The following is a 19,175-nucleotide window of genomic DNA, read 5'->3' as shown; positions in this document are numbered from 1 at the left end:
AGTCGCCATTTACAAGGGGGAGTATATGCGGTATTTCTCCCGCCTTCTTATCATGCCTTCGTGCTGTAATGGTCAGCACACTCGATGCGTATTCGAAAGGTCCGTGGTTCGAGTCCCGGCGAGGGCATAGCTCATTTTTCATGTCTCCTGGTTCCAAATAACCTAATGTCTCTACAACCAACTTCTCTATCTACATTATTTAGTGAATTATTGAATTTTCAAATCTTGACGGACTTTGGAGTCACTCGGTATTTCTTTCATAGTCGCCTTTTGTGGCTGTTTCTGGCGTTGCCATACTTATTTTATGTTCAGCTCATTTTCATTATTCTGAAGTAACTTCTCATTTTTGCTGCAAAATAGCCTAGAAACTCAATTTCATGGGTGATTAAAAAAATCCTAAGCATCCAAAGTCTCCACCTGTAATCTAATCTAGCCATCAAACTTCCAGCGGAATTCATGGTCCGGTAAGTCTGTGGTCTGTAAGTCTGGTCGCGAAGCAATTGTATGCAGCTCGCAAATACTTTTCAGTTCCGTGTTTGTTGTAGGTACGGCGTTGCCAAGATTTCAAGAGTCAGATTCGAACAACTCTTTTTCACATTTGAAATTAACCAGAAAAGAATTCAACTGACCGGTGAGCATCTACAAATCGTGAAGAAAAAAAATTGCTAGTAATTTCTCTCCAAGGCTACAAACAAAGTAATGTAATCCCAATGCCATCGAGTGTTTGGCTGTAGTGTAAGAAAAGAGGAAGTTGATAATTATTTAATCCCAAACATATATATTTTAGTGTGTGTACTGATCCGTAATCGATTGAATGCACACAGAACCGGTTATAGCTTGATAAAATTTATTTTCCCAAGAGAAATCGTAATGCAAAACACATCTAAAAGGAGAAATTCGCACCGAGATCCCTCTTTACTTCGAACTGAGCCCTGAACTAAACAACTAAAAATTGATGATATCATATTGACTAAAATTAGTTATATTGTTACGAAATGTACAGGCGCGGTGGGATAGCTTTCCCTCAAAGCAGTTTTAGGACTGCCATAAAATGTCAAGGGATGGTAGGGCTGCCACATTTGGCGAAAAATCGACCATTTGGCTATATTTTTCTACAAAAATTGGAGAAATACCATGGACGGATGGAGAACCTTCTGGAACGAATTCTTACCGGTCTAGCCCAGAGTGTTCTTGAATACAAGACAAAAACTATACAAACACTGCTAATAGAGTGCGAGATAGTTAGTCAGTCCGTGCGGTCTCTCTCGACCGTTATAGCCTGATAGTGGGAAAGCTGTGTCGCTGATTGTGTCAGTTCTTTCCAGGATCTAAAGTCCTAAGCTCCTAAGCTTCTTTAGACCTAAATTCCCTCCAAATCCGCACGAATCCCGTAACGAACGTACAATATTTTTGTTTGTGTGTCAAAGCAAATTTAATCCATAAATTAAAGGGAGCAAATGATCGTTAATTATTCGCAAGTTTTGTCCCGCTTGGGAAATTTTCAGAAAGGTTTATTTTTAATTGAAATTAATGCAAGCTATCTAATGATTCATTAAACAAGTCAGGTTTTTAAAAAATCAACATCAGTCTGAAATAGTAATATTGAGCTATCAAAATATCTGAATTACAAATTATGACGAATAAAAAATATCTTGCAGGTACCAAACCTCAGATTTCAAATAGAAAATAAATACAATTTTTAATTTATTTCTTTTGGATACCGTTAATATTGTTTATGTATACATGTTTTGATAAATGTTTAGAAAGACAAATTTAAAATGAGTCCAAAGGTGCGTTAGTTAGCCAAGAAGGATTATTATTCTCGAAGAGGCATTTTGCGTCGAATCACTAAAACCTTTGAATCGCTTTTAAAATTGCTGCCACCCAATATTATCGCCCCGTATTAAAGACATTAAATAATGCATTAGTGTATGCCGTTCCTCGCACTGTGAAAAAACAGCGGTATCTAGAGTCATCTGATTTTGAATAACTTAGTCTTCCACCCGAACATGGGCACGTGGAAACCGGAATTTTCAATTTCGAGTTTGTTCCATCGTATATTTAATATTTTGTAAAACTTTCACGAATTTTTCATCAACACACTCAAGGATTTCAAAGCGAGCAATGGCACTACTGTACGGATTGAAACATTTTTATCTCCATCGCGCGAGACTGGCTATCGGAAAGTCTAAAGATATGCTGTTTTTAAATTTTTTAAGCCCAAAAGGCTACGAAACGTGTATGTGTGTGCAAATGGGAAAAAAAAAAAAAAAAGAGCTCCCTTTGATGTAATATAAAGACTTGAAAACTTTGCAGACTTTTTAAAAAAAATATTTTTTTTTATATTTAAAAAAAATTGTTTTGTTAAACAAAGGTAGAAAAAAAGGAAATTATTATAGGTAATCAGTGTAAAATATTAATGTTTTTAGATATCCCTGAGTGTTATTTATGTTGCATAGGTTGCCTCAGACATATCGATTTGAGTGTTTGTTACTCGACACAATCATCATGTCCGAAGCGTTTTTTTTTCAGGTAATTTGTTTGTGAAGTGAGGCGTTCGATTCCAGGTTCTTCTGTAACTATAACCAGTGCCCCGTCAAAAAATGCTGTAAAGTTTAATAACGGAAGAAAATTTTTCTCAATATTATTAGCTTTGCCAGTGTAAAAGAAACCAGAGAGAGTTTAAAAATGATTCTGGTTCTATCATCCACTCTATAAAGATAAAACTTCTGTAATATTTAACAAATATTACAGAATATTACAGAAAGGATAACTTATTTCTGAAATTATTAATGGAAATGCCCAATGCCTTAGTCATTATTTTCCGCCTGGGCCTCTGACATCAGACTCACCCCGCACACTGTATAACTCTTCTTCCTCTTTTTAATTGTTTTCATTGCCGAGCATGTTCAGACACGTCTGTTTTAACTTCCTGCAACTGCCGTATTATCTCCTCATTTGCATCTTTTGCTCCTCTCTTCCGACGCCTTTCAAGTACCTGTCCTCATTTTGGCAACGGTATCATCCGCGCGTGAGCGGAAATCGACATCGGAATTTCTTTGCTACACATATTTCCCATGATCCCGGAATTCACCGTCATTTCCGGAGAAAGGGGGGGGGCGCAAAATGCTCAGGTAAGCTTACGCATCGCTTGGCTGATCTTTTGGATAAGCGATGTATCTTTTTTTTTTTTTATCCCTTCTCTGAACCAGCCTCCGTGAAGCGATTTATAGCGCAATTAGGTCCGTTAGGTGTCGTATTTGTTATTTATTTTAACACACGAATGGAAAGAAAATGTGTATTTATTCCGAGTTTTTTTTTTTTTTTTCCTTCCTTCCCTTCTTTCTATTGTTATTAGCCCAAAAGGGCTATTCGTCTCGAAACACGATTTTGCGTCGAACTACTAAAAATGCTTCGTTTCACTTTTCATTCGAGTCTATTGCCATTCGCTAAGATGTAAGATTTTTGTCTTCCATATTGAATCTGTGTGTTGGGGATTAACAAACTAAGCTATCTGAAAGCAACAGATGCAGGAATTTTATGCGGCTCAAGTGCGAAGAACGTGATATTTATTAAATAAAATTAACGCACGAAACGTTAATAATAAAAAGACAAAAAAGGGGGGGAAAGAAGCAATGACTGATATGATTAACGGATAAAGACTAGCGAAAAACGAGAAATCAACGAGTTTTTGTTACCTAATCATAGCTGGACACTTAATCACAATTTCGAGTTTGGTTCTATAAAAATAATTCATAAAGCTTCTTCTATTGGTGAATTAGTTTTCCTTAAAATTTTTCACTCCACAAAAAAAAATTAAAAATTATCTTTTCCGTTTATGACGTCAATTCAGATCCATTTCTTCCCAACGTTTTCAAAATTCTAATATTTCAGTTTTTTCACCTTTCGTTATTAATATCCTCGACATATGACGTTCCTAACATTTAAAGTGGTTATCTCTTCTTCCATGTTTCTGCTTACGTAGCCGTATAATAGTTCTTCCTTTAAGAGAAAAATCTCTTTTCTGTCCTGGAGAAAATAGACCTAATTTTCATCGCTCTCAATGTGCAAAGTTGAATTCAGACTAAGGTTGCTTTTTATTGCCTAATTTTGAACCATTATGTTTTACTTCCGTAACATCGTTTCAAGGTTATAAAACATATAACATATCTGTGTTTTACCTTCGAATGCAATTTCGGATTTTTTTTAATTGCCAAAACTTGAATAATTTCGTGCTTTGAAAAACTTCTGTTATTGAAAGCATATGCCGTTTCCATTAAAGAAGGGAGGTGCACAACTAGATGTCGCAGTAGTCCCACATACGAAATTTCAACGTTTTACGGCTAATCGTTTCTGAACTATGTGACTTACATGCGTATTACGTGCAGATGTCACAAACGGATCTATTTTTAATCTTTATTCTATCCGTACATTCAGCCATGACGTCAAGAATAGTCTTAATGAATTCGGGTATAGAATGGATATTTCTGTTGAAAAATGAAAATATCCGTTGAAATCTATTAACCGAGATTTTGCACGATTACAATAGTTATTGAAAAAAAGTAGAATTAATTATAGTGGCAAGTATGCCCACGTACCATGCATTTGTAAATTGCAAGCGAAAAATATGAACAATTTACGAATGACTCTTTATATAAAAATCTGATGTGTACCCCACATGACTTCCTTGTATGGAATATTAAATTATACTCATTTTTTCTTGCATTTCATTTAAACTTATTGGATTGAATTAAATCTACTTCGTCGATAGCGCATAAACCACAATAGAATAAATGATCTCTTTAAAATTCACTATATTTGTTTACCATAGCGACACTCTGGCGCTAGGTTCACTTAACAGCGTTATATTTCTAATTCAGAAGTCAAACAACAAAAATCAGCGTTATATTTTCAAATTTTCACAGGACTAGTTTCGATGGTTTTAACCGAACCACCATCCTCAGCTGCTTTTTCTTTCATTTGCGCTTTTGCAGCTGAGGATGATGGTTCGGTTAAAACCATCGAAACTAGTCCTGCGAAAATTTGAAAATATAACGCTTATTTTTTCTTTAGAATTTCCGATACACAATTTCGCACGCTGGAGATAAAAATGTTTTATTCCGTACAGTGTTGCCACTATTCGTTTTCAAATTGCTGAGTTTGTTAATAAAAAATTATTTGAAGTGTTACAAAATAGGATGTAGATAATAAAACAAATTCGAAATTCGGACTTTCAAGTGCCCATGTTCGGGTGGAGGATTATGTTACTCAAAATTTGACGGCTCTAGGTTGGTTAGTTAGTTAGTTAGTTCTAAGCACTGGCCCCCAGCCCACCTAATAAGCGAAGGGCTATGAGGGGACAGACGAATTCAACAACAAATGAACGTTAAATAGGTTTATATCACACTGTAAATTAATTAGCTTCATTTACAGTTTTTCTGGTGAGTTATCCATGTTCGTTTTTAATGGAAATAAAAATAATGTAAACTCTGACTTGAAAAAAAAAAAAAAAAAAATTCTGAAAGGTTTCAGAATTTAAATTACGTCCAAAGAGGCTTTTTTTAACGTTTTGTAAGTTACCTTTATTTATTAAATATCATGTTCTACGTACTCAAACCATAAATTCAGTTCAGCAGCAATATCGCAAAATAATTTTTAAATGAGCATATCTTTAAAATTTCCCGATACAGAGTCTAGCGCTAGAGATAATTTTTTTTCCCCGTAGTGTTGCCATGGCTCGCTTTTAAATCGTTGAGTTTGTTAATCAAAAATAAGTTAAAGTTTTACAACATATGAAAAAGATAATAAAGCAAATTCCAAATTTCAAATTTGGGCTTCCACATGCCCATACTCGCAGTAGGATTACGTCATTCAAAATTCGATGACTCTATGCACTGTTGTTTTATCACAATAGGAGAAATATACCACTTTTTGTAATTTTGCCGTTGAATTGTATATGGCGTAATGCGGAGAAAATGATGGTTAATAATAAAGCTAAAAAGAAGAAAAATGGGTTAGCAGGAAAGAGTGCAGCAGCAGACTGGTAGACTGCAAGTTGAAAAGCGAGAGCGTAAAAAAAATCTTGACAAACCTTTTTGGGCGACCGTTCTTTTTCTTTTTTATGACATTTTTCTTTGGCGTATACATTTAAATACATATGTGATGCATATTTATTTGTAAAATACGCGTATGTTAATAATTACGATTAATTTATCTCTTATTCCAGCTTGTCACTTAATCGTATGTGATTATGGTAAAGTTTGTAGCACTGGAGAAAATTACTAGAAATTATCTTGCTTGCGTATTGAACCGACCAGTGGCCAAGCGGTAAAGTCTCCGAGGAGTGTCTGTTCTTTCCGGGGTTCGAATCTCACCAAATGAGCTGACTACATGGACGTTTTCGCGGTTTTCCCCATCTGTAACCAGTTTCTCTTCGAAAAGTTCTTCATGAAGGCATCCCTCTATTTAAGCACATATCCCTCGACTGCTTTGCTATAATCAAATAAACCTAACCAATCATCGCACGTTGTAAATACTCCTTTAGTAATCGGATTCATTTCTTAGTAATTTTTAACTGTGAAAAACAGCTGCTGTGATATAAACGTATTCTGTAACAACGGATTATTCTCAATGCAAAATCTCGTAACTGAACTATTTATTTCTCGAAAAGTACGGATAAAATTTAATCAAATCTGTATCTTCAAAATTTTAATAAGTTTTATATCACATTGTAAATTAATTAGCTCCATTTACAGATTTTTCTGATGAGTTACTCATGTTCGCTTTTAATGGAAATAAAAATAATGTAAATTCAGACTTCAAATAAGACAATTTTTTAAATCTTTGCAACACTGTATTTTCAGTAACTGAAATATTTTGCAGGGTTGCAAAAAAATGCTTCGCAGGCCGCCCGTTGGAGACCACCGAAGTAGACTCTATCGTAATTTCTAATATAATTAATTTGTGTAAAAATATTCAAAAGCTCAAAAACGTAGAATTAAATATTGTCGCAAGTATTAGAATGTTATGTTACAGAAGAAGTGTCTTTTAAATACTACAAAATGTAACAATTAATTAAACATTTTCTTGATTGAATTAAGGAATATGACGAGAGGAATGTGAGTTTTTAAATAACTGTCGATTTAAACTTGTTAGTAATAACACTATTTATAAAATATTTTTCGAATTTGTTGAATGATTGTTGAAGTGTCATATTTTGCCACACGTCTGCTTACGCGAGCCCCCTTTAGGGTGCATTTCGATTTTAAAATCATTTTTTTCTAAGAGGCAGATGACTCAACTGGTCCGGGGAACGAAGAATGTTTAGAAGGGGGAAGAGGATATTGAAAAGAAATGTTCTTCATACCGGAAGTCATACCAGAGGGGTCTATGCACAAAACCCCGTTTTCTATTGTTGAAGTTAGGATTTTAAAAAAAATGCGCTGGAGTCCTCGATACGTTATTTTCAATGGAATTTGGCGCCAACGCAATTGTAACTCACCCCTCCAATTTCCTGAGAAAAATGGTCGACTGCAACCGTCAGGTGTGGTCATAAGAGAATATTTTCTTTTTGTACCCTCATTAATGCTTATTCTTTTCATACCATAAAGTATTAAATTAGATGGTGACACCTTTTGTATCGTCTGTTGGCTAATCTTTTGTCTTCTGGTCTTTCAACAGAACTGAGCAAAGGCACCGTTGGAATGATGAGACACAGTGTGTGTGCCGAAGTGCAGGACCTCATCCACTTGCCTGGACCTCTCACCGAAGACGCTGTCCTCAGAACACTTCATGCCCGGTTCTTCAACAGAGAGTATTTTGTAAGTATTACGCCTCTTTAATGCAAAAGCAAATAATATAAAAAAAAAAAAATTTAAAGCCAATTTCTACTTAAGGTCAACAAAATATTTTAAAAAGTCCCCCCCCCCCAAAAAAAAAAAAAATTAAGTACCAAAAAAAATTTTTTTTAATTAAAAGTTTAAAATTTTTTAATACGTGAAAAAACTGTATTAACATCAAGTGTCATCCACTACAAGTTTAAAAAGTGTATTTGAGCTTGAGTGGATGATTAAAAAGTGTTTTATTAACGATTGCAAATAAATTAATTAATAATTAATTAAATAAAAAAAACTTTTTAAAAATCACTTCCTACTTAGGTCAACAAAGAAAAATTTTAAAAATACGAAAAAATTTAAAAAAATTTTAATATGGGGAAAAAACTACGTTAACATCAAGTGTCATCCGCTACAAGTTTCAAAAAATGTATTTGAACTTGAGTGGAGGAATGAAAAGTATTTTATTAACGACTAAAAATTTGAACAAGATACAGGGTGAGTGTGAGCTAATAGTAGGAATTTAATAATATTTTGATAGTTGCAGTATTGGATACTGTTGTGTTTTCGACAGTACTTTTCACATTTCTTATTTACATATTTTACTTGAAAATCGATTCATGAATGTTTTCGAAGGTGGGTTGTAGCTATAACGGTATCTATTTTTACAGAATACTTTAACTAACCAAAAAGAAAAAAATCGTAAATGTTTTCGAATGTAGGATATACTGCTATACCGATATTTATTCTTAAAAGTTATCTTCTTTAACAAAAAGTTTCTAGAATATTTTCAAATATATAATATATGGCTATACCGGTGTTTATTCTTACACAATAACTTGTTTAATACCAAATTTCGTGAATGTTTTCCAATGTACAATATTCAGCTATACCGGTATTTATTATTGCAATATGCCTTGATTAAAAAAAAATTATTGATGAAAAACTGAAATAAAAAAATTTGTGAATTTTTTTCGAGAGTGGGATGTACGGCTATGCCACTATTTATTTTTACAGGCTACATTGATTAACAGGTACAGGTAGAAGCTAGGCCAGCACCTCCGTGGCACGACACGCAATTGAGGTATTGCTGAACCTACCTAACTATTAAACTTTCCTCCCCAATTTTGAGGGAGAACACTTCGGGAAACATATTTCACAAGTGCACATCTGTGTAGCCACCGAGGGAGTGGCTTCTAGGATGGACCAATGAGCATTCAGTAATATTTCTGTCATGTCACATGACCTTTCGCACGCTTTAAGATTTAAGCGAGATGGTAAAAATATTTTGCCACGCAGTTTTCTGTACAAATTTCTATACATCGTCTATTTCTTCTGAAAATTTTCATTGCGAAGTTAGATCAAATATAAGCAATTGGGAAGATTTCACTATCTGGTTGAAAGAATTTGAAATAAATACAAACACATGTTGGATACTCCGAAAAAATATTCATGCGAAATATTACTTAATAAGTGATAAATAAGACGAAAGAAATATGTGATACACATTTGGAACCCAAATGCTATCTTTACATAACATTATGCATATGAGAAAAATATTTGCACCAGTTATATGTGTAAATAGAAGTCAGTACTTTTTATTGCAGTCTATATGAAAAAGATGTTCTACAATAATAGGCAATGCATAATTTTATTCAAAGTTTTATTCATTCATTTACTTCACTAATTTTCATTCCTAATTCACTAATTTGCATTTAGTGTGTTAAATTTCACATTTAATAACTGCTTACTCTTAATTACACAAAAAAACACTCATCATACAGAATGAATTTATCTATTCATAACAAATATATTCAATTTATTCACATATAACTTTTAATGTTAACGATGGATATAATCAGATTATAAGGTATTTCTCCCACTTTCCAAGCGTCTTTCGTGGTGTAGTGGTTCTGCACGCTAGGCCGGTATTCCAGAGGTCCTTGGTTCGATTTCCGGCGAAGGAGTTGTTAATTTTTCATCTCTCCGGCTTCCAAAAAATGCCTAATGTCTCTACAAGATCATACACAATATGTATTCTGAATCTTACGCTTTCAAAATAAAAAGAATGTAAGCACTGAAATAAGAAAACACTAGATTCATTGGAACACTTCCAATCCTTCTCAGCTCAATAAAAAATAAAAATAGAAATAAAACTATACACACGAATTCTCTTAATCCACATTTGTTAGTAAATGCATAATATTCGATGCTAATTGTAGCCTGAGTCATTTTCTCGATGCAGAGGGAGATAATATGCCGTGAACATCACTCCAAATATCAAAGAGTGGTAAAAATCGCGAAAGTAAAATGTCAGCGATTAATTCAACTCAGAAAACGAAAGCACTACGAGATTTTCTACAATTACGCCGTACATTTATAACTGCGAAACAAATGCCAGTTAAAACGTAAACAACATACGCTCACATGCACGACGTCACAAGAGCAATAGAAACTCATTGGTCCATTTTTGAAACCCCTCCCTCAGTGGCTACGCTGATGGGCACTTGTGAAATATGCCTCAGGGCAGTATTCCAAGGATCTCACTCTCCTCTTCCTCTACTCCTACTTGAGAGGACTTTCTGAGATCACTGATTTCTAGTATTATTAGTGTACACAACATGCTGAGAAGAGACCGTCCTTGAAAAGTTGAACAACTGATGCTTCCAAAATTCTAAATGTATGTATAAATGGGCTTTCTATGGCGGAACGTGTAACAAGAAAGTCCCTGCTACTCCCGCTCGTCAGCATCGCGTATATTAAAATGAAACTGTAAAACCTTCATATACAGAGGCTGTTCACACATTTTTTAGACGATGTATATTGTATTCACAAAACTTAATTACATAAAATTCTTGTGTTTTAAATGTTCTATTTGACATCCCTTATTCTGAACTATCTTTCGACACCGCAATTTCCAGGATAATAATGCCTTTTGAAGTGGCAGAAGAAGTATTCTATCCCATTCCTCCCGAAAAGCTTTCCAAAGTCCTGTTAGGGTTTTGGGACAATGTTTGGATAATTAATTTTTTAAAAGTCCGAACGCACAAAAGTCCATAAGTGACACATCGGGAGATGTAGTAGGGATATCAGTGAAGGGTATAGCCTTGATACCAGTTTTTTGTTCCATTTCTTTTAGGAAATTTACAGTGAATTTTGATGTATGACTGCTAGCTTTGTCCTGATGGAGTTAGTCTCACAGATGGATGGCACTGTGGGTAAAGCGATGGTATTTCATTCAGAAAAATTGGCGATAAAATACGTTTCTGATAGTATTTGGAGTTAATCTTGACATTTGTTTTGCACTCTCTTTATTTTTAACTTGCCATTATAAGAAAAATCAGCAACAATCATGAATCCCTTAGAAAAACTTTCTTTCGATTCTTTGAACCATGTACTTAATTTTTTTTCTCCCCCTTTTTTGATAATAAATGGCTCTTTTTTTTGTTACAATCATTTAAACACACCCATGCTTCATCTATTGTGACAATTGTTAAGTGTTTCTCATATAGAATTCTGCAGCGTGTCCTGCGTTAAACAACGTACCTTTGCAATAGTCGAAGGTGTCCGTTTTTTCCTTGGATACTTGTTTGGAATTTTTGTCCGACTTGAGGCTTCCAATTTGACGTTTTTTTCCTTTCTTGTTGATGATATTACCTTTCGACGCTTTAGATATCACAAAACCATGACTCTCACATCGTTTTTGGATAACGGAGTATGCATATTTCTCTTCGGAAAGAGCGTCAATGTAGCCTTCGAACCACTGCTTTGTTAAATTCGCCATTTTGAATAAAAACAAAACTTTCAAGCCACAGACGATAGTTTTGACTTTTAAAAAAATAGTACAATTGCAATTACTTCTTTTGCAGCAAACGATTTTTTATTACCGCTTACCAAATTCGTCTAAAAAATGTGCGAACAGCCTCTAAGAGTCTTCAGTGTTTTCGGAAGACGGAAACATGGTAATAACGGTATTTTGGACGGATTTTTTTTGACGTGATATGTGGGCACACGGACTGTGTTTTAGAAAACGGGTTGTAAAGTGCATTTAAAGGGGAATTAGATTGGATTTTTTCTTGACGTCTGTGTAGAGACATCAGGTATTGTGAAAGCAGGAGAAGTGAAAAATGAGCAACGCCTTCTCCGGGAATCGAACCACGGACCTCTGGAATACGCGAATTACTTTGGGGAATAATAATTAATTAAGAATTCATTTGGGGCAAATAATGAAATCTAACTTTTAATGCGGTCTTTCGCTTCCTATACTTATATTTGAGTATATTTTATACTCGTTATGAAAAATAAGATTATATGAAGTTTGAGACAAAAGTTGACCGGAATATTTAATTTCAGATTTTGCAATTTCTAATGTTATTTTCAATTTGCTTCAAGGAATCGGTTAATTAAATTATAATAATTCTAAGAAATAAGTTTAAATGAAGTGCAGAAAAAAATGTTTATAACTTAACAGACCGTACAAGAAAGTCGTGTGGTATCCACATCAGATTTTTATTATGAAAATTGGAACTATTTTATTTTTGTGCACATAGGTTTTGACAATAATATCATTTTTTTTTAATATATTTTGCGTAAAATACGTTTCAGAATTTCGTTTTGAGCCTTTATTTTACTTTTAATTGCTGATTATTATTATTATTATTATTATTTTCATTGCAGTTAGTAAACTACTTAATCATGTCAGTTTAAAGTGGGAAATTGCACAATGAAAATAAATTATTCTTTAATGCATGGGTATTTAAAAAAAAAAAAAAGAAAAGCAGCCTATAAAAACACAAAATTATCTAAACGTCCTCTTGGCAACACATGAATAATAGTAAGATCTGGTAAAAACTGGTACAGTTCTGTTCCAAAATGATGTCAACAACAGTGCTAATTCACCGAAAAATGCCGTCACATTAGAAGACAAATATTCGCCTGAAATACAAAAAGGGAAAAAATTTGTAATGTTTTCCCGAAGTTTCTGTTACTTTCATTTCTTGGTAGGTTATTCACCTTAAAAGAGCTTTCAGAGGGAAAAGAAAATGTTAATTGATGTCAACATCAGCAATCAGCAAACACTTGAGGGTCATGTAATTACAGATTTCACATCCACTATTTTTGCAAACATTAAATTATGACTAGTTGTTTTAAGTCGACAATATTGTGTGTTTATTTCTTAGTTAATAATAGAAAAAAGAAGCACGGATATAAAAGAGTGAGAGTTGGTTCTTAATTTAAAGAATGAGTATCATTTCTCTCCTCATTTCAGTTACTGCGCGTTGTGCGAAGTTAGGTTAAAAAGATTAAGAAATCCGGATTATCAAAACGAAAATAAACAAGTAATCAAAATAAAATATTTGTAATTTATTCAACCTGTTACGAATTTTGTACATATGTAATTAATTTTAGTGAAATTATAAATAAAATTATAGTATCACTTGTGTAATATAATATGAAGTGTCTCGAAAAAGCGAAGCTCTATCGGAAACGGGCAAGTGTATTTAACATTGAGATAAATGGCTATCTTGCTAAAGTGGCGAGATATCGCCAAGATGGCGATGGTTTGGCGACTAGTTTTTGTCGCCAAATATGGCAAAAAATTCTCAAAAATCACCAAACTTAGCGACCATCTGGCAACATTTTCGTCCCGTCCCTGTATAACTATAACTGGTATGCTGTAATTGAATAACTGTAACCGCATTCGGCCCTTAGATGTAGATGTAAATGTACATGCCTTCCAGTAATTTCGAGAAATTGAGAGTACTGGAAATTATCCGGCTGCCTCTATAAGCCCGGAGAGAGGATCATTTCTCCGTTTTTAGTTCAGAGTCAGATCTCCGTGCGAGCTTCCCTCTTTAGATTCGCTTTGCATTGCGTTGTGTTTAACTTTCTTAGTAGTTTTGAAGTGGTAATCAGTGACTGTACTTTGAGATGCTGAGAAGAGCTGCACGTGTATTTTTGTGGAAAGCTCTAGAATTGTAAAGTGTTTCTTTCGGTAGAATAAATTACACCAAACTTTCTTCGGCTCTGTGTGCATTCATTCCGTTACGAACCTGCACGCACGTAAAAACGCATAAGTACTGTAGGAAATGTTCCATTACTGTTTACTAATTCATACAGTTACGTATCATCAGATCCAAAATACTATACCCGTGAACTGACTGGACATTGTGACTGGCGTAAATGTCTGTGAGGACGCCGAATTATTTTATATGCTTAGTGCTTCTAAAAATCATAATCCGGTTCTGAATAGTGCGCAAATATTTTGCCTAATTATCGTGGCTTTAAATAAATAAATATATTTTGGAAGCTTGTTGGTTTTTGATCATATATAATTCAAACTCTAACATTTACGATGTCCGAATCCCTGAGGATGTACACGATTTTTGCCACCCGTTGCAGTGTGAGCATAATATCTACCCATGTATTTTGTAATTTTCCTGAAAAAGTATTTCTGGCAGGAGTCACAATGGTTGCGCTGCATCTACCGTTGTGTTTTGCTTTCTCATACAACACTATTCATGAGTTCACATTTCATGTGTTTTGCTTTCTCATACAACACTATTCATGAGTTCACATTTCATGTGTTTTGCTTTCTCATACAACACTACACATGAGTTCCTTCATAGCACACTTTTATCTTTCGTGCTTTCGTAGAGTAGTATCTTACAGGTGTGTCTGGAAAGCACTTCTTTCTGGCAAGTGTCCCAAATAGTTGCACAGCATCTACTTGTATATTTTACGCTGTTTTGCAAAGCTAGTTCTGGTAAATAGCGGGAAACCAGAGGCGAAGGATGAGGTTTGCCCAGCAACTTGCAAAGGCTATGATTATTTCCGGTGTAAATATGATATCTTGTAAGGTTTTAGGTTGTTCCATGACTTATAATAACGGGTAAAAGTGACATCGCTTTAAATATATAAATAAATATAAAAAGTATTATTGATTTTTGGTCGCGCATGATCAGATAAGGCAGTCTATAGAAGGACATTTTTCGATGGATCTATCAGGCTAAGAGGATAGATACCGCAGATTATATGAAATTAATCCGTATAGAGGAACATTTTGTTGCTTGCAATCCGTTCTTCACGTGTAACGGCCTTGACCGCCTATGAGGGTGTTTCCGAAGTCACGATCGGTCTTTTGCTGTCGTCACGATGCAGCCGGGTCACGATTTACGGCTCTTCGTGAGCGTTTCAGAAGCAAATGCGTGACCCTTAACTCACACCTTGAAAATGGAAATTGAGGCGGCTATTAATGTTCGACGCTGCTTTCACTCCCGACGCGAAACTTTCGATACGCGATTCCTTTCAATGAAAATCTCTGAGAAATACTCATTATACTTGTCTGCGGGTATTTTCTTTCAAAGGAGACAATATCGTAAATTTATGAACTCTTCGTTCAATACTTTTTTTCACTTTGGTTGCGGTGATTATTCAGTCATACTTCCTGTGGAGGGATGCCTTTTACATCTGCTGTTATTGTTATACACTCCGCTCAAACAGACAATGTTAATCTTAAATTTTTTTACAGCTGCAGAAAATTTATTTGTTTATCCACATATGCCTGGCTTTTGACACTCCAATCATAACTTGTCTTGTTTCCCAGTACAGGGTGACAGAATTAAAACTACTAAACGCACAACACATTTTTAAATGTTCGGCTAATCTTTAGAATATGGTAACAGGTAGTTTGGCGACATTTTGGTAAGGCGATAAAGGTTACTAGCTAGGACTTTAGCGATAATCTGAGAAGTACACAGTTCGAATCACAGATTATTTTGTCTCAGAGAAATGAGAGATCATGAGACATGTGATGTGACATTTTCCGGAAAATTTCCGTCGTGATTTTAGCTAATAAGCACTTAGAAACAATTTCGCTGCTGAAGTGCAGAATCGCCCACTTATTTGTTTGGCGCTTTTTACAAGAGTAAGAAGAATTGGATTTTTGTCAATTTTCTTTGACTTTTTAAGTGAAAATAGGTGGATGTGTACATGGATAAAGTCAAAAGTGTGCGCAATGCCATTTTTGTGCAATTCTGGGATGTTTTTTTAACATGCCTTTACTTCGTGAAAATAAAATGGCGTCCAAAATAAAACTAGCAGTTTGCTGTAGCAGGGTTGGTCGCCAAAAAATCGCCAAGTTATCATGATGTGAAGATTTACACACGGAGTATCTTTATACTCCGTGGATTTACCAAATGTTCTTCGTCCGTAGGCTGTCCAGAGTCACAAAGAGAACACACCGGAGTGTTAAAGCATTCTTTGGCCATAAGCTGTCGAGAATCGGAAAGAGAACACGTTGGATTGTTTAAACGTTCTTTGTCCATAGAAAGCTGTCCAGAGTCACCAAGGGAACCCACTGTGGTGCTTAAACGTCCTTTGCTTATAGGTCGTGCAAAGTCACAAAGAGAACACGCTGCAGTGTTTAAACGTTCTTTGTCCACAGGCTGTCCAGAGTCGCAAAAAGAACACACTGCAGAATTTCTGAACCTGATACGAAAGAGATAACCATATTGAGGCAATCGTGTCCGGTGAAAAGATGGAATGATGCCACATCTTGATCACGATGAGAATAATGGATGTTATGCCCACGAGACACTGTCAAACGTTTACCCTGGCTGTTACGCACGAATCTGGAACATGCATCTTGCTAAATTCCATACCTGTCAGTCTCTTAGCAGATTGAAAAATCATGAAATTTTCAGCTTCGGTAAGTCAGAATGATTGGTTATCCGATTATCCATAACATTTCTTTTCTTCCACAGAATTTTTATTTCATGGCATTTGGCCACAATTTCTGCCAAACGTTTTAACGTTGTGCTGTTTACACGCTTCCAGACAACAGAAAGCGTTAAATTTGCATCTTTTGTTTTGTTTATGCAAGTTACCATTAACTATTTTCTCCCTAACACTCCTTTGTCTTCTAAGCAAGTCAATGCATAACCATTCTTCATTTTTGGTAACTATTTTTTTATAATCGGTAACTTACTTTAACATTGTTTTTCAACGTTGAAGTGGATTTATCTCACTTCAAATATTTTAACAATATTTTGGAATACCACATTGCCTCGCGTATGTTTTCCTCTAGCTTTTTCGCTCCAGGTTCTGAAAATTAAAAAAATATTCGCGTAATTTTCTCCTTCCTCTTTCGTACATAGTTTTCTCTCTGAGGCCTTAGTTTATTGGTAAATTGTGTTCCCTTGATTATTTTCATTTTCTTTCATTGTATTCAATTTCTACTGACAGTTCACTCATTTTATTTTTCCTTTTAGTTCGGGCGCCACTGTAGAGACATTAGGTTATTTCGAAGCAAAAGATGTGAAAAATGAGCAATACCTTCGCCGGGAACCTCTTGAACCACGAACCTCTGGAATACGCGCCGAGAGTGCAGAGCACTACGCCACGAAGGCACGCTAAGAAGGCGGAAGAAATACGTTATATTTTGAGCAGAGTTTTCGTTAAGCCGCCCGGACAAAATGTCTGATGCTTTCCAGACATATGATACCATTTTACTTTTATTAATTACTTTCCAGCTCATTGTAGTTTAATCTGCTGCAGATGCGATCTTCCGTTCGGCCCCCTTTTCTTTCCTTCCTTCGATGTCCCTGTCGGGAACTGCTCTTTCGTGTGAGGTGCCTCTGGGTCTTTACAAGGTAACTGAGCCAGTGTCCGGCTCAATTTTCGTCAGATATTGCCATGATAATATTACTATGTATTCTTATGGGAATGTAGTTTTTTTGGTAAAGAAGCAACATCGTAATATACCCCAATATGAGTACTTGTGAATGACTGCTTGTTAATTTTTATGTTCTTACTGTAGCCGCGTTCTTCGTGAATCAAATTATTCACGTAATTTTCCCTCTCGATTTTTGGACGATACAGTTAGTTATAAAAGGAAGAGGGAAATACGGTATAATGTTTTCAATTCTTATTTTCCATGTTATTTTTGAAACTGTTCGTTTCTGAAAATTGACTTTTCTCCTTTGCAGACAAACGTAGGTCCTATTCTCTTGTCCGTAAACCCGTACCAGGACGTGGGCAACCCTCTCACGCTGAGCAGCGCTCACGCAGCGTCACGTTGTCCGCAGTTGCTCAGAGTGGTTCACGAGGCGGTCCGGCAACAAAGCGAAACCGGATATCCTCAAGCCATCATACTCAGGTAAGTTATCTCAACATTAAACTGCTCTTTCAATTAACATACATACGTTTTATGAGCATATTACTTGTTGAAAATTCAACGATTTCTACAACACTATTTCTTCATCGTGTGTAATGTTTACGAAATATATTTCTCGATTTGAAATTTCGAGAATGGGAACCATTTGTGCTAACTGTAACTGAAAAAGTAACTGTAACTGAACTAAATAATTTTAAGGGAATATTTTGCAGTACTCTAAGGTTTTATGCCTGATGGGTGCTCCGTGAATAAACGATTTACTGAGTAAGCCCCGATTTTCTAAAATTGAACGAATAAGCGAACGCGTAAAACTTCCTGCGGTATGAAATAAGTAGAAATGAAAAGGGAGGATTAAAAAGGATAGAATAAATCCAACATTAAAGTTGTATTGACAGTTAGATACTTGGCGATAAGATTAAATAATGAATAAATGAAATTAAGGGAACTTAGTACCCCTAAATCGATGAAATTACCCATTTTTCAATTTTTGACTAGAAAAGTACCTTAATACTCTTACTACACTGAAGAGAAATTTTGAAATGATCCGACGATTATTAATGGTATAAAAAGGCTTTTAAAGTTTTTGACAGCCATTTAAATGCCGCCCCCCCCTAAGCGTTTAGGAAACTCTGTTTATTTGTGTAAACTGATTAATTGTAATATAAAGTGGAGCTGGAAAAAAATTTTTTTTTCACCTTTAAACTGGCAAGTTTATACATATATGTATATTTTACCCGGCAAATATTTCTACGTGTATTATCAGTCAGCTTTGCAATGCTTCTTCAAAAATTGAAATAAGTTGTGATAAGGCACGAACAAAAAGTGGTGATGTAATGAAAACGAGCGAGTTCCTGACTGTAGCATTATCGAAATAGTGCTGGAACAAACATTAAACATTTTAATTAATTAAAATACACCTAGGTTAATTTAAAATGCAATTTATATACGAGAACAAATGGCTAAAAGATGAGAAGAAATCACATAGGCTGCTGAGTGGTTTTAAATAATCACTCAGCAGCTCATATTTTATGTCTGTTAAAATTTCAAATTTTGCTTTTTGAAAAAATAAATAAAACGACACATTAATATTATTAATATTGATTATAAGTGTTTTAGAAAATATATTATAATTAATTCATGCATTAAAATTGTTTTGAGCGTGTTTT

At 34.9% G+C, this 19,175-nt stretch overlaps 1 protein-coding gene across 1 annotated transcript in view; it reads left to right on the top strand.

Moving 5' to 3' along the window:
* dachs (unconventional myosin-IXb-like dachs) overlaps positions 1-19,175 on the top strand; it is a 215,216-nt gene that overhangs the window by 136,803 nt on the left and 59,238 nt on the right. The window contains exons 3-4 of the mRNA XM_085821527.1: positions 7,681-7,820; positions 17,822-17,991. Coding sequence (XP_085677653.1) covers positions 7,681-7,820; positions 17,822-17,991 — 310 coding nt within the window. The remainder of the gene's footprint in view (positions 1-7,680; positions 7,821-17,821; positions 17,992-19,175) is intronic.

The sequence above is a fragment of the Stegodyphus dumicola genome, chromosome 8 (genome assembly GCF_044657685.1).
Source record: "Stegodyphus dumicola isolate Sdum_Otavi_A_Nest chromosome 8, ASM4465768v1".
NCBI classification, from domain to species: Eukaryota; Metazoa; Arthropoda; class Arachnida; order Araneae; family Eresidae; genus Stegodyphus; species Stegodyphus dumicola.
The sequence above is the reverse complement of the archived record's forward strand: the minus strand, read 5'-3'. Positions and strand labels throughout refer to the sequence as shown.